This window comes from Amblyraja radiata, chromosome 2 (assembly GCF_010909765.2).
Source record: "Amblyraja radiata isolate CabotCenter1 chromosome 2, sAmbRad1.1.pri, whole genome shotgun sequence".
Classification (NCBI taxonomy): domain Eukaryota; kingdom Metazoa; phylum Chordata; class Chondrichthyes; order Rajiformes; family Rajidae; genus Amblyraja; species Amblyraja radiata.
In genome coordinates this window covers 59,445,294-59,462,603 of record NC_045957.1, presented here as the reverse complement: position 1 = coordinate 59,462,603, position 17,310 = coordinate 59,445,294, and the positions used below count along the sequence as shown (strand labels likewise).

General features: G+C 40.7%; 1 protein-coding gene across 4 annotated transcripts in view; it reads right to left on the bottom strand.

The window, feature by feature from the left end:
* Positions 1-17,310, bottom strand: part of colq (collagen like tail subunit of asymmetric acetylcholinesterase) — a 107,351-nt gene that overhangs the window by 30,898 nt on the left and 59,143 nt on the right. For all 4 annotated transcript variants that reach the window (XM_033047317.1, XM_033047303.1, XM_033047297.1 and 1 more), the window contains one exon: positions 10,916-10,996. In XM_033047317.1, the coding sequence (XP_032903208.1) occupies positions 10,916-10,996 (81 nt within the window). The remainder of the gene's footprint in view (positions 1-10,915; positions 10,997-17,310) is intronic.

The window sequence follows — 17,310 nt, the reverse complement described above, 5'->3', positions numbered from 1 at the left end:
AACCGACTAGAGGATAGGCCATTCGAGAATTGGTATTGCTTAATGAGGAAGGATTAGTTAGCGATCTTGTTGTGCAAAGCCCCTTGGGCAACAGTGACGGAGAAATTTACTCAACAGAGGAGGACAAAGGGGTTAATTAAGAGGGGGAAAAGAGCATGAAAGAAAGCTTGCGGGGAATATAAAAACTGACTAAAAGCTTATTTGGATATGTAAAAAGATTAGTGAAGACAAATGGGGACAGGTGAATTTATAATGTGAAACAAGGAAATGGCAGAATACTTAAGAGCCGGTCCCACCTGGTGACTTTTTCGGCGACTGCCGGCATCATTGACTGATGCATCAGGTCACCAAAAAATACGCGGCGTGATGCAGCGTGACACGCCGTGATGACGTATGACGCGTGGTGTTTTTACAAGTGTCGCAACATTTTTTTTGTCGCCGCTGGATTTTGAAATGTTTAAAATCTTTTGGTGACACTGATATGACACCGGCAAAATCGCCAAGTGGGACAGGCCCTTTAAACTTTGGTTCTATCTTCACTAAGGAAGACACATACAATCTCCCAGAAATACTTCGGGTCCGAGGATCTAGTGCGAAGTAGGAACTGAAGGGAATCCACATTTGTCAGGAAATGGTGTTAGGTAAACTATTGGGACTGAAGGCAGATAAATCCCCAGGGCCTGATGGTCTGCATCCCAGAGTACTCAAAGAAGTGGCCCTAGAAATCATGGATGCATTGGTGATCATTTTCCAATGTTCTCTCGACTCTGAATCAGTTCCGGTGGACTGGAGGATAGCCAATGTAACCACACTTTTAAGGGGAGGGGAGCGAAAACGCGGGGATTAATAGACCAGTTGGCCTTACATCAGTAGTGGGGAGGATGTTTAAGTCCATTGTTAAAGATGTTATAGCAGCACATTTCGAAAGCAGTGACAGGATCGGTCAAAGTCAGCATGGATTCATGAAGTGTTAAATCATGCTTGACTAATATTCTGGAATATTTTGAGGATGTAACAAATAGATGGTGAGCCAGTGGATGTGGTGTATCTGGACTTTCCAAAAGCCTTTGACAAGGTCGCACGCAAGAGACTAGTGTGCAAAATGAGAGCACATGGTATTGGGGGTAGGGTATTGACATGGATAGAGAACTGGTTCGCAGACAGGAAGCAAAGAGTAGGAATTCACGCCGTCATTTTCAGAATGGCAGGCAATGACTAGTGGGGTGCCACAAGGCTCGGTGCTGGGACCACATTCATTTACAATATATATGAATGTTTTAGACAAGGGAATTAAATGTGACATCTCCAAGTTTGCGGATGACACAAAGCTGGGCGGCAATGTGATCTGCGATAATGATGCTATGAGGCTGCAGGGTGACTTGGATAGGTTGGTGAGTGGGCAGATGCATGGCAAATGCAGTATAATGTGGATAAATGTGAGGTTATCCACTTTGGTGGCAAGAACAGGAAGGCAAATTATTATCTGGTGCCAGATTAGGAAAAGGGGAGATGCAACGAGACCTGGGTGTGCTTATACATTAGTCGCAAAAAGTAAGCATGCAGGTACAGCAGGCAGTGAAGAAAGCTGATGGCATGCTGGCCTTCATTGTGAGAAGATTTGAGTTGAGGAGCAAGGAGGTCCTATGGCAGCTGCACAGGGCCCTGATGAGACCGCATCTGGAGTATTGTGTGCAATTTTGGTCTCCTAATTTGACGAAGGACATTATTGCTATTGAGGGAGTGCAGTGTAGGTTCGCCAGGTTAATTCCCGAGATGGCGGGACTGACATACGATGAAAGAATGGGTCGACTGGGCTTGTATTTACTGGAATTTAGAAATGATGAGAGGGAATCTTATAGAAACATATGAAATTCTTAAAGGATTGCACAGGCTAGATGCAGGAAAATTGTTCCTGATGTTGGGGGAGTCCAGAACCAGGGGTCACAGTTTAAGAATAAGGGGTAGGCCATTTAGTACTGAGATGAAGAAATATTTCTTCATCCAGAGTTGTGAATTTGTGGAATTCTCTGCCACAGAAGGCAGTGGAGGCCAAGAGAGAGTTAGATTTAGCTCTTAGGGTTAAAGGAATCAAGGGATATGGGGAAAGAGCAGGAATGGGGTACTCATTTTAGTAGATCAGCCATGATCATATTGAATGGCAGTGCTGGCTCGAAAGGCCGAACGGCCTACTTCTGCACCTATGTTTCTATGTTTCTGTTTCTCCAAGTCCACAACTCTGCAATTTCTTGCGGTCTTGGATGGAGCTGTTTCGAAACCAGGCTGTGATGCATCCCTATAAAATGCTTTCTGTGGCAGAAGCTGGTGAGGGTTGTTGGGTAAATGTCGAACTTCCTCAGACTTCTAAGGAAGTAGAGGCTTTGGTGTGCTTTCTTGGCTTTTCTGTGGCTTAACCAGGACAAATGGCAGGCGATATTTATTCCTTGGAATTTGTTGACCACAGGTAAGGTACCATCTGACTGGCGGACAGTAAATGTAGTTATTTGATTCAAGAAAAGCAGCAGAGATGATCAAGGTAATTACCACCCAATGAGTTGAACGTCAGGGCAGGGAAATTATTGGAAAATAATTTGAGGGTCAGGATTAATCTCCACTTAGAAAGGCATTTTGGATCAGCAAAAGTAGTAACAGATTTACATCATTTTTGGAAGAAGTAACAAGATATATTGAGGACTGCAGTGCAGTTAATGTAGCTTACATGTAGTTTATATGGACTGGAAAGGCTTTTGGCAAGATCCCAAATTGAAGGCTAGTCCAAGAGGTTGGTGCTCATTCGATCCAAGGCAAATTTTAAATTAAATCCCAAATTAGTTTTTGAATCGGAGACAGAGAGTGATGGTGGAGGATTGCTTTTATAATTGGAAACCCATGAGCACCGGTGTACGAGAGGAATTGGTGCTGAGACCCTTACTCTTAGTCTTGTATGTTAAAAAAATTGATCTGAATGTGCAGTGCATTCAGAAAATATTCAGACCCCTTCACTTTTTCCACATTTTGTTACATAGCAGCCTTATTTTAAAATTGATTCATTTTTTGATCATCAATCTACACACAATACAGGTACCCCAGAATGAAGAAATGAAAACAGGTTTAGAATTTTTTTCAAAGTAATTAAAAATAAATAACTGAAATATCACATTTCAATAAGTATTCAGACCCTTTGCTATGACACACACAATTGACCTTAGATTCATCCTGTTTCCATTGATTATCCTTGAGCTGTTTCTACAACTTGATTGGAGTCCACCAGTGGTAAATTAATTTGATTGGACATGATTTGGAAAGGCACACACCTGTCTATATAAGGTCCCACAGTTGACAATGCATGTCAGAGCAAAAACCATGCCATGAAGATGAAGGAATTGTCTGTTGACCGCCGAGATAGGATTATGTCGAGACACAGATCTGGGGAACGGTATAAAATAATTTCTGCAGCATTGCAGGTCCCGAAGAGCACAGTGGCCTCCGTCATTCTTAAATGGAAGAACTTTGGAACCACCAGGGCTCTTCATAGATCTGGCCGCCCGGCCAAACTGAGCAATTGGGGAAGAAGGGCCTTGGTCAGGGAGGTGACCAAGAACCTGATGGTCACTCTGAAAGAGCTCCAGAGTTCCTCTGTGGAGATGGGAGAACCTTTCAGAAGGACAACTTTATCTGCAGCACTCCACCAATCAAGCCTTTATGGTAGAGTGGCCAGACGGAAGCCACTCCTCAGTAAAAGGCACATGACAGCCTGCTTGGAGTTTGCCAAAAGGCATGAGAAACAAGATTCTCTGTTCTAATGAAACCAAGATTAAATTATTTGGCCTGAATGCCAAGTGTCACATCTGGAGGAAACTAGGCACCGCTCATCACCTGGCCAATACCATACCTATGGTAAAGCATGGTGGTGACTGCATCATGCTGTGAGGATGTTTTTCAACGGCAGGAACTGGGAGACTAGTCAGGATTGAGGGAAAGATGAACGGAGCAAAGTACAGAGAGATCCTTAATGAAAACCTGCTCCAAAGCATTCTGGACCTCAGACTGGGGCGGAGGTTCACCTTCCAACAGGACAACGACCCTAAGCACACAGCCAAGACAACACAGGAGTAGCTTTGTGACAAGTCTGTGAATGTCCGTGAATGGCCCAGCCAGAGCCCGGACTTGAACCCGATCGAACATCTCTGGAGGGACCTGAAAATAGCTGTGCATTGACGCTCCCTATCCAATCTGACAGAGCTTGAGAGGATCTGCAGAGAAGAATGGGAGAAATTACCCAAATACAGGCGTGCCAAGCTTGTAGCGTCATACCCAAGAAGACTTGAGGCTGCAATTGCTGCTAAACGTGCCTCAACAAGGTACTGAGTAAAGGGTCTGATACTTATGTAAATGTGAAATTTAAGTTATTTCTTTTTAATTACTTTACAGAAATTTCTAAACACCTGTTTTCGCTTTTTTATTATGGGGTATTGTGTGTAGATTGATGATTAAAAAAAAAAAAAAGAATTTAATCCATTTTAGAGTAAAAGCTGTAACGTCAAAAAAAATGATGGGGTCTGAATACTTTCTGAATGCACTGTTGGAGTAATAATTAGTAAATTTCCAGATTACATGAGAAATAGTGATATTGGTCTCAATGGTGAAGAAGTTTGTTTTAGGTTACATGATGATATTGATCAATTAGTAAAATGGGCACATGGAGTTTAATCTCAGTAAGGACAAGGGGATGCATAATTGTAATTGTAATTAATTTATTAGCCAAGTATGTATGATCAAATAAGGGTAGGGCATACAATACAAATGGGAGGGCTCTGAGAGTATTTACGAACAAAGAGATTGTTCTGCATATGTCCATAGATCCCTAAAGGTAGGCAGCACAGATAAATAATCTGGTGAAGAAATCATAGGGAGCATTGACCATTGGTCGGGGTGTAGAATAACAACAGGAAGGAAGTCATAGTACAACTGTATAAAACTTTAGTTAGACCATAGCTGGAATATTGTATGCAGTTTTGGGTGCCACACTGCAGGAAGGATGTGATTGCATCGGAGAAGATGCGGAGGAGATGCATCTAAGATGGAACATATCAGTTATTAAGAGAGACTAGGTCTATTTTAACCGGAGTGGAAGGGCTGAAGAGAGACTTCATGGAGGTAAAGATAGGGTGGATAGTGAAAAACACCTCCCCGTAAAGGAGATATCAAAAACCAGAAGGCATAGGTTAAGAGGCAATCTGAAGAAACTTTTTTTTTTCACCCAGAGTATAGTTTTAATATGGGACCCAGCAAATGGTGGATATAGGTACTTCTCAACATTGAAAAAGATCTAGATGAACACTAAAATTATAAAGGTTAGGAGGGTTGTGCACAAAAGTTTGTAAATGAAATGGTCAGCATAGGCATGGTGGACGAAAAGGTGGGCATAAGGCAGCTTTAAGTTCACTTTGGTAATGAATGCCCATGTGTTTACCTGTTAATTTAGGGCAATGTGCACAATGTACTTGTAACTAATTCTGATGTACATATAGAAATAGAATTGCACTTTCATTTCCCTTTGCGCATTCTTCCAAACTCCACAAAATAGACACCTGTACCTAGTTTCCTCAGGCCCTTTTCAACCTTTATATTGTTCCTCCTTTCCTCAGTGCCTGTTGTACATTGACGGGACATGAACAATGCCTAGTTTCATATTTGTTTAAATGCAATTTAAAAATTTCCCTTAACATATTAATATAGAACATAGAATAGCACAGCACAACAACAGGATCTTTGGCCCACAATGTGCCTAGCATGATGCCAAGATAAACTCTCACCTGCCTGCATATGGTTTGTATCTCCCCATTGCCTGCACATCCATGGGCCTATAGAAAAGCTTGTTTTAGACACCACTATCGTATCTGCCTCCACCACCACCACTGGTAGCATATTTCAGACACCTTCTTTGTAAAAAAAACTTGCCCAGAACATTTCCTTTAAACTTTGACTCTCTCACCTTACAGCTATGCCTTTGAGTATTTGATATTTCTACCTTGGGGGGGGGAATGGCTATGAATATCTACCCCATCTATGTCTATCATAATTGTATATAATTCTATCAGGGCTCCCCTCAAACTCCAGTGTTTCAGAGAAAACAATCCAAGACTGTCCAAGCTCTGTTTGTGCTGCTATTCCTCTTTTCCAGCAATTTGTTTGATAAAGATGAAGAGAATTTCATAATTCTTGCTGAGATTTTGATTGTGAAGTTCAGCTGCAGCCGGCAGGCAAGGAATAGGTCATCAAGAGAGCACAGTGGCATAGCTGGTACGGCTGCTTCCTCACAGCACCAGGGACCCAGGTTCGATCCTGACTACGGGTGCTGTTTGTATGCAGTTTGTATTTTATCCCTGTTGCTGCGTAGTTTTCCGCAGGTTACTCCAGTTTCTTTCCACTTTCCAAAGATATGCGGGTTTGGAGGTTAATTGGCCTCTGTAAATTGCCCCTAGTGTGTAGGGTGTGGATGAGAAAGTGGGTTAACATAGAACTAGTGTGAATGGGCAATTGATGGTCGGCATGGACTCGTTGGGCTAAAAGGCCCGTTTCAATGCTGTATCTATCAATCAATTCAATCTGCATAAGTTTGCAACCTTTATTGGAAATAGAAAAGATCATGCAAAGATGATGCAACTTGAAACCACAATCTCCTAAATCAGTGTGGATATTATGAACAAAGCCAAACTGATGTTTACTTGGTTTCTACAGATGTGGCATTTGGAGTTAGCGATGTATAGCACTCTCCCAAACAAAGATTGTTAGGGGCTTGGACACGCTAGAGGCAAGAAACATGTTCCCGATGTTGGGGGAGTCCAGAACCAGGGGCCACAGTTTAAGAATATGGAGTAAGCCATTTAGAACGGAGACGAGGAAACACTTTTTCTCACAGAGAGTGGTGAGTCAGTGGAATTCTCTCCCTCAGAGGGTGGTGGAGGCAGGTTCTCTGGATGCTTTCAAGAGAGAGCTAGATAAGACTCTTAAAAACAACGGAGTCTGGGGATATGGGGAGAAGGCAGGAACGGGGTACTGATTGGGGACGATCAGCCATGATCACATTGAATGGCGGTGATGGCTCGAAGGGCCAAATGGCCTACTCCTGCACCTATTGTCTATTGTCTAAAACTTCAAAAAACTATAAGCATTGTAGTGAGGAGTCTCTCCCTGAATTGTGCTTTTGAAAATCTCAGGGTCCATCATATTCCCCATGTATGCTTGCAAGAACCTGGATAAAGTTGCGCTCAGGATTAATATAGTCCGAGGTATACAATTCTAAAAACTTTCCAATCTCACGAAGGATTTATTTTTATCTCCTTCCTCAATGTTTCTCTCTGGACTTCGTAATTGTGCTCCACCTGCTCTGATAGTTCATGTCAAATCTGTTACATGCATAAGCCTTTTGAATTTGAAAAACAGATACATTTTTAGTATTTTGTTCGCAATATAAAGGTCCTCGGGTTCTACTTAATTTCCTTGGCAACACTTGTTTCAGTAGCTCTCATTTTGTTGTAGAATCAACATAGAGCAGAAGATGGCTATTTGGGCCACCAGGTCCATGTCAGGTCAGATAAAACAATTTCTTCATTTAATTAATTCTGAATGCCTCTGTTCGACCTCAGTGACACTAAACATTAAATTGACTCTCTATCCTATTAATTCTGAGCTTAGGGAGCAAATTCACTGATAACTACTCGAGCAAGCAAAACATTTAAAATTATCACTGATGTGTCCAAGCTGACTTTTCATTGTTGGAAGCAGATTGGATCAAAAGTCCATTCAGTGTCTCAATTTTCAACTTGTAGCTCAGCTGTCCTGTGAATTTAACCCCTGTGAGCACCAACAGCTTTCACGAGGCTAGAGGTACAGCAACTCACTGTACTGGTAGCTCATCCATGACCCTAAATAATAATTCCCTCCAGTACCAGTGCACACCTTCTGCACTGTTGGCCGTCCACAGAAATGAGCTGCAGTTTCCGGCCGAGCTTGATGGCACCTCCCAAACCAACAACTGCTCGCACGGAAACTGACAAGGGCAGCAGGTGCATGGCACCACCACCGCCTGCCGATTCCCCTTCAAACTACACACCACCCTGACTTGGAAATATATTAAGGGTCACTGTGTTTAAACCCTGTAACTCCCTCTCCAACAGCACTTTTGAACTGCCATCAGAAGGACCACAGTGGTTCAAGAAGACAGCTCAAAGTAATTAGGAATGGAGAATAAATGCTTAACTATAAATAAATAAAAAATAAAAAATGCCACACATATTATTCAGACGTCCTCCCATTCTGATGCAGTCAAAAATCATATAATGCTACATAAAGACTGGCTTCCATTCGAACTCCTTCACAACAAAGCTATTGATCATTGGCCTGGGGATTTAACTTTAGAAAACGTTCAACTTTGATCTTACCTCTACACAGGATCTTGATATATACTTAACATTCTCTGATGTGAAATTGTGTCCAGTAAGAACTTTAAATGGATTCAAAAATGTTTTCACATTGGAACAAAAGTCCTCTCATTGTCTCAATTTTCAAATAATGGGTGGCATGGTGGTGTAGCAGTAGAGTTGCTGCCTTATCGCGCCAGAGATCAGGGATCAATCCTGACTACAGGTGCTGTCTGTATGAATTTGTATGTTCTCCACGTGACGTGCGTGACCTTTCTCCGGGTGCTTCAGTTTCCTCCCACACTCCAAAGATGTACAGGTTTGTAGGCTAATTGGCTTGGTAAGATTGTAAATTGTCCCTAGTGTGCGTAGGATATTGTTAGTGTGTGGGGGATCACTGGTCAGCACAGACACGGTGGGTCGAAGGGCTTGTTTCCGTGCTGTGTTTCTAAACTAAACTAATATATAAAAACTAACTTTCAATTTCAACAATAATTATTATAAATATCCAAGAATAACTTCTCCCCAGTCCATGTTCCTCATTTAAAGCAAGTTGTTCACATGGTCACATTTAAAGCATTTGGTCACATGGTAGCAATGTTACAAAATTTTGAGATTTAAAAAATCAAGTCTGTAATTTATCCCATCAGATAAAGCATAAAAAGAAGTTTAATTTGTCACCTAATTCACTTTCATATCTTCAGTATTAAAAAAGTTATGGACATTTTCCATACTCGGAAATTAGCATCTTGTTCCCTATTGCTTTTCCATTGACTTAACACAAAAGCTGTGATCGAGAACAGTCAAATGGCCATAACTTTCTTAAAAATTAAGAGAACTAAAATAAATTTTCAGTTATTATAGATTGAAGCATTCTGAAACAAATGTGAAACAATCTTACTTAGATGACTTGAAGTTAAAGCATATAATTAGTTAGTTACCTAATTGTAGCTAATTACAAAATTCAATTACTAGATCTAAACATCTATCAATTTCTTAAGAATAGATTAACATTTTTAAATAGCCTAAGTGTCCAAATAACATTCACACAAGAATTCACAATATAACATAATTTTTAAATCTCATTGTCATGGATTTATAGTCCAAATTGAAGGAATTTAATGTTTAATACCTGTAAATTAATGGCCATTTAAATCAACTTGCCAGTGGGTTTTTCTGGAACGCGACCATTTGGAACGTTACGGTTTGCAGTGATTTAGATCCCAACATCGGCATGAAAAACACTGCCGGTTGGTATGGGGACTAAATCACCGTTTCGCAACTTAAAATGTGAACTAAAGGCATCTTAAGGACCACTTTTATACATAAAAATAAACAGCTTTCTTTTACCTGTCACCTACATGATATCCGTCCCCGTTGTCGGCATTGATGGCTTTAGAAGCTGATTTTAAAATGACTCCAGCGCTGAACGAGTCGGGCGATTTAAATATTAATTTTATTTTTTTTTTAAAACACAGAACGCCCGTCGGAACGATTCTTCAGCAAAAGCTTGCACTCCAACCAAATATAATCCATGACTAGGTAGGAAAAAAAAACGCGTTTTAACCCCACCCCCCCCCCCCCTCAAAGGCGCCAAAATCTCGCACACGGCCAGTGGCAGAATTGCAGCGCCGCTGAAGGTAAGTATTGTAACATACCTACACATTGTATCTGCAGTATTAGTACTTGCATTAGTCAAATACTTATGTTCTGCAGACACACATTTTTCCTTTTATTCCGTATCACCAGACCACTCCACATGAAATGAATTGTATTTGAATTTTCAGCAAGTTGTTTCCTAGTTAACCCCTCCACCTGGCAGCCATCCCACTCTTCAAATTTAATGGTACTTAACGTCTTTATCTTTGGTTTAAAGTTTTTTTTAGTTTAGAGATACAGCACGGAAACAGGTCCTTCGGCCTACTGGGTTCGCGCCAACCAGCGATTCTTGCACATTAACGCTATCCTACACGCACTAAGTCAAATTTTTAATTTACCAAGCCAATTAATCTATAAATCTGTATGTCTTTGGAGTGTGGGAGGAAACCGAAGATCTCAGAGAAAACCCACGCAGATCACGGGGAGAACGTACAAACTCCGTACAGACAGCACCCGTAGTTGGGATCGAACCCCGGTCTCCGGCACTACATAAGGCTTTCCATATTTCACAATGAAGAAACCAACCAAGAAATGCGATATGATCCAATATGCTTTACATGGCTTCATGCTACTCCAAATGGTGCTTTTATTATTATATCTGAAGAAGGTGGAGCGAGACCATTCCATCTTAATGCTTTTTAAATAACCCTGTCATTTGTTTAGGAGACGCAGCTTGCCATCCTTTTCCGATGAACATCTGTCTGTCTCCTGGTATTACATAACAGGTCACATAACATTGCGCAGTGAACCACCATTCAAAATCCGAACAGGAAAAAAAAAAATAGAACAGATAGAAAATAGGTGATCATCCAGATGAAAGGGAAAATTGCTCTTACAGTTTTTCCTCTCTTTCCAGGTCTACCAACAGGTCCTCTGTGTCCAGGGGCTCCAAGTACTCCCTTTGGACCCATTTCGCCCTTTAAAAATAAACAATATTTGTAACTGTCAGGTACTTAATCACAGAGCTATACTGCACAGAAACAAGCCTTTTATCCATGCCAACCGTGAAACATGATTGTTATATAATTTAATTAAAAGGAACGTCAGATGCTAATTTATACCAAAGATGGACATAAAATCTGGAGTAACTCAGCATGTCAGGCAGCATCTCTGGAGAAAATGGATAGGTAAAGTTTCAGGTAGGGAAAAAGGGTCCCAAATCAAAACGTCACCTATCTATTTTCTCCAGAGATGCTGCCTTACCTGCTGAGTTACTCCAGTATTTTGTGTTTATCATTGTTATACAATTGTTATCCTTACACAAATATGCAGCATTCGTAAAGAATTAGCTTTGTTTTCTAAAATCTTTTCATTAATTATTCTGATCTCATTTCAATTGCATCTTGATGTGAATGAGATTCTTCACATTTGAGAAAGTTCATTTCTGGTGCCAGAGATGTAAGTTGGCAATAATTAGCATTTACTGAGCAGTTAAATTCTCTTCTGTGCAATCTCTGGACACGTTCTGCAATGTTCATAAGATTTTAGTGGTCACCTGTCACATGAGTACAGTAACCTCATGGGCTTCCGCCTGTTACAAAGAGGGTCTCAGGATGCGATGAAGTTACTGCAAAGCTTTCAGAGGATCAGGACAATTTCGACAGCAGCTTCCTGATTTGAATGTTTCTGTGATCATGTGAGATGGTGGGAAGTTGCTGCCTGATTTACGATTCAATCAACAGCGAGCACTGAGAGTTTCACTGCTATTTTTGCCTCAAACTCTGGGCCATGGTTGTAATTTCATCCTATGTGACGACATAACATTTCCTAACACAGATGTTAAAGTAACTATTCTGTAACTAATCAGATTAGCTGTGTCTGGCCTTTTAGAATTGGATACTGCAGTGGCCAATCGTGAAACCTAAGGCTCACATCCACAGCTTACAGAGCAATGGGATATCATTTCCAAGCTATGAACAATTTCTTCCTACGATCCTCAGGATTTATCCAAACAGGCATTTTTTGTCTTCCTTTAGCCTCAATTACATATGAAATTTTTATTTTGCTAATTTCTCCCTTAAAATTAGCTCTAATATTTAGCTTCCTATGAACAATGACAAGTGCATATTAAAATAATCTGCCATATCTTGACCTTCATTAATAAATTGACAATGCTCTCTCCTCATGGGTCCCACACCACTTTAACAGCTCTTTCTGCATTGAAAAACATGCATCTTGTTTCATCTAATTTGCTCCTTTTTAATCATGCTATCCAAAATCTATCTTTTAGCTTTCTTGAATCTGCTCCAAATCTTTTTCCTATATTCTCCTGATGTCTGGCCAACATTTCTCCTTAACCAGATAGCTTCTGAAAGAAATTAACATACTGTATATGTTTCTCCTTGTATATCTTGGATAAAATGGCACTACATTTGCTGATGTAAAAATAGATATTGCAGCTTAAAGATACAAATTGGCTTATGCTTGCCTTGAAAATCTCTGGAAGACAGTGCTGTAGAAATGTTATTGTGCAGCATAACTTCTCTATCAGTTACATAGATTAAATCCAAAGAAAAACTCCATACAGCAAATCAGGGACTTACTACAAAGCCCATGAATTTGCCTTCTGGATCCTCCATTAATCTGGCCCTTTAATGCACGATGACATAGCATCATACGTAGAATCATTCAACACTGTTCCATGCTTTCCTGATCACCATAGAAACATAGAAAATATGTGCAGTAGGCCATTCGGCCCTTCGAGCCAGCACCGCCATTCAATATGACCATCCAAAATCAGTACCCTATTCCTGCTTTCTCCCCATATCTCTTGATTCTGTATAAACCACATGTGGTTTCTCATTGCATAAGTGTATAGTGTGGGTAACAGATAAAATGAAGGCCTTCAGCTTCAATTACTTAAAGAGGAACTGTGACTTGTGCCTTGCAATGCATTTCTGCTCAGCCCAGTGACACCAGACCCTCACCCTCTCATTTCCAACTGCTAGCTGCACCCATTCTTGAAGCTGAACTTAGCCCTTCAGTTGCAAGTTTGAGCCTACCCCTTGGCATCATTCAAGAGTCAAAAGTGTTTTATTGTCATATTCCACAACAGAACAATGCTCCTGTGCTGATGTTTATCGACAAAGAAGTGTTGCTGCCATTTATATGGATTCTGGTCTGTAGATGAGCAAGTCAAGGATCCAGTTGCAGAGGGATGGGCAGAGACCCAGTTCCGTGAGCTTGGTAACTAGTTTGGAGGGGAAAATGGTGTGGAACACCAAGCTGTAGTGTGTATATACAACAGCCTGATGTATATGTTTTTACTGTTCAAGTGGTCCAGTGCAAAGTGAAGAGCCAGTGAAGTGCATTCTCCATTGACCAGTTGTGGCAGTAGGCAAATTGTTGTGAGTCCAGTACTTGTGGAGGTAGGAATTGATATCCGCCACAACCAACCTCTCCAAGTACTTCATCACCAGGAATGTTAGTGCCACTAGTTAGTAGTAATTGATGCCCTTTCAAAGCAGGTGGGAACCTCAGACCACGATAATAAGAGGTTGCAGATGTCCGCAAAAATTCCAGTCAGTTAGTTTGTACCGGGTTTAAGACCACAACCAAGTTTACCATCAGGTGCAGACGTTTTCGAGTGTTCCCCTTCATGAAGGATCTTCTGGTGTTGGCCTCTGACTGAGATTTTAATTTCATTGAGGGCTATGGGGACATGGGAAGGCTCATCTGCATTCTCCCTATCTAATCATGTGTAGAATGCATTGAGCTTGTCTGGGAGTAATGCTTTATTGTCTCTTGAACTGCACCCTGGTATCACCTTGCATGAAATGATGGCATACAAGCCCCGCCACATCTGCCGAACATCCACCTCATCACCTCTTCCTTATCTCAATGACTCAACCTGATGTTTGAGATCCTGCCTGACTCGCTGATACTCTTCTCACGCAAAGGCTTTGAGGTCTGGACACATTATTTGTTTTATTTGGAAAGGTTTTTCAATGTGGGAAGTATGCAAATCCTAATGTGAGATACATTAGGCCTTGCTAGCTGGAGAAAGCTTGTAGTGCCATGTCCTCAGGAACAATTTCCATGATCCATTGCACACTATTGAATTTGTATACCTTTCCAATCATTGATAATTTCTCAGCCTTTAAGATTGAAAATCTGCCCTTTTAATCAATTCACAACTGTTATCTCTCTCAACTTTCCCAATCCTTCTTCATTGTGCTAAATTATGTATCTCATTCAATCCATTTAAACCTGCTGGAAATGTTTTCATCCCAAAGTGTGTGTATTCTTATGTTCCTTCCTCCTATAATTAGTAAACATTTAAATTTATAACTTTTTATCACCCGTTCACTTCACACTATCTCTTGACTTTTCAGACAGCAATGTGGGCAAAGGCCCTTCGTCTGAAATGTTGAAACTAGTCAAGACAAGAGTTTTTAATTGTCACATGTACTGACACAGAACTGAAATTCTTACTTGCTGCTTAACAGGTCTGCAAACACGTTACCCAATAGATAACATAACAAAACAAACAAAAAGAAAGTTCAATAAATAAAAAAAAATAAAAAAAATTGGTGCAAAACAAACAAAAGCCGGAAGTCCCAAGTCCAACCAAGACAGTTTGTAATTTGCAGTTTAGTTGGTGTTTGTAGTGTTCAACAGCCTGATAGGAAACAGCTGTTACTGAACCTGGAGATCAGAGTTTTCAGACTCCTATACTCTCTTCCCAATGGCAGGAGTGAAATGAGGGCATGACCAGGGTGGTGTCAGTCCTTGATGATGGTGTCTACCTTTTTGAGGCATATAGATTCCTTCAGTGGTGGGGAGATCACTACTTATTGTAATCTCCTTCATTTCTGAGAGTTCATGTTGCTGAACCAGGCCATGATACACCTAGCCATTAGAGCTGAACCAGGCCATGATACACCTAGCCATTAGAGCTGAACCGGGCCATGATACACCTAGCCATTAGTGCCGAATTGTGGTAATGCTGAACCAGAACTCATTGCGTCAGGGAATGGTCCCGACTTGAAACGCCATCAGACCAATTTCCTCCACCGATGGCACCTAACCCACTGAGTTCCTCCAATTTGTTTTTTTATCAAGTTTCTAGCATCTACAGTCTCTTGTGTTTCCAGGTTGTGAGGAGAATGTGAGCATGGGCAGTTTGTGTGAATTGAGTAATTGGGTGGAGGGTGAAAGGCACAAGTTGCGTATGTATTTAGAGAATGAAGATTGTTTTATGTTTCCAATGTTTCAAATAGAATTTGTCATATTCTATCAGTTCACATGGAGTCATGATGGCTTATGTTGTTTATAAACCTGCACAGTCTCCATCTTGACAATAAATCTTGACGTCTGACCTCAATTTGTTTGATGCTTGCAATTACTGTGTTACCGTCAGGTGGCACAAGATGGTGCTGTCTCACTAAGATCCTTCCCTTTGTCTGTTTACAAGTGTTTTGTCTCATAATTCAATGGCAAGTCCATGCTATTTGTATTCCAGTAAACCCCATGCAAATTCATGTGCTTTTGCATCCATGGGATTTAAGTTCACATTGACATAAATTGCATTGCTTTCAACATAAAATTTCAACGTAAGTTTTCAATCCAATGATATACTGTACACATGCACAAATTAGGGAGACGTTTGCTGATGAACGGTTCTCCCAGATTTAGTTGTTACTAGTTGTTATTCATTGTGGCCTGGTTGAGTTGCTGGGTTCCTTATTCTGCTGCCGAGGTTGTGATGTTCAGGCTCTTAACCATTTTCTGTAGTCTTCCTGAGATCTCTATTTCTGTGTCATGTAAAACCTTCCTAAGTCTTTGCCACTTTGACCAGTTTTTCCAAAACTCCTTGATGTCATATGTTGTCTAAAGCTGGCTTCATGCCAAGGACAATAACTCTCCCCTCCCCTGCGTAATTCAGCTCTTAGTCCATGTCTGAAAGAAGGCTGTGATGGGAATTAGATCCGAGCGACCCAGGCAAAACTCAAACTGAATGTTGGTGAGCAAATTAGTGGTGAGCAAATAGCATTTTTGATGGCATCTATTCTCTCTTTGTCGTTGATAGAGAGTAGATGGATTGAGCAGTAAATATTTGGTTGGACCCATCTTTCTGTATACAGTACTCAAGCTACTCCTTGATAACATGTAGTGTGTATTGAGATTTCCAAAGATTGGCTTCTATAGATCTCAAGAAGAAACCATCATCTAGCTGAACATGATTACAGGTCCTCAGCCTTCATTTTAGCATTACATTTTGGCCTGATCTCACGAGATCTCATGGGATCTAGAGTCAACATTGAGGATACTCAAGGCTATTCTAACCTGCCTGTACACCAGTGTACCTCACCCCCTCTAATGGTGGTGGGGCAGAAGTACCCAGAAATTGTGATTGGAAAAAGTATGTGAGTAAGATTTGTTTGTGTGGCAGTTGTTTTAATTTAGACATGTCCCCAAAATGAGTAATGGGGCTGGGAATAAGTTCAACATGTCTGAACTTGGTGTCATTCAAGTTTTACACCTTTTTTAGTTTTAATAATACAATTGAGCAGCTTACTTGGCCACTTCAGAGGGCAATTTAGCATATAACCAATTACCTTAGTTATGAAGTCACATTGAGACCAGACAAGGTAAAGATGGCAAATACATCTTTGATGTTCATTAGCAAACCAATGAATTTTACTAACAATCAGTGGTTTTGTGGTCATAATTATTAAGCTTAGTTGTTTTTAAATTGCAGAATAGTTTAACTAAACTTACATACCACAGCTGTCGTGGTGCGATGTCAACTCGCACTTCTAGATTGTTATACTGCTTGAATTATGCCATAAGATGTAATGTAATCATACCTGCATCACTGCTGTAATAAAACAAAGTCTGTGATTTTGGCTCAGTTTTTCCTCTCTTCCTTAGTCTAGCCTGATCTACTTGCATGAACCATAGCCCTGCTATTAGCAACATTTATCACAGATAATGAAGCATAACCTACTCCTAATACCACATTAATCCATTTGCTTTCTGTCTATCAGAGATACTCCCTTTAATGTACCCATCCCTGCCCCACATTCTCTCACCGAAAATATTTTCTCTTTCCCAGTTCTGATGAAGTCCTTGACATAAAATGTTAACAGTATTTCCCTTTCTACAGATGCTGCCTCACCTGCTGTATATCTCCAGTCCTTTCTGATTTACACAAAACCTCCAGAATATGCAGTTTTGTTGACTTCCATTTACACTGTTGTTGTCATTCCTTTGTAGGTTGGCAAAG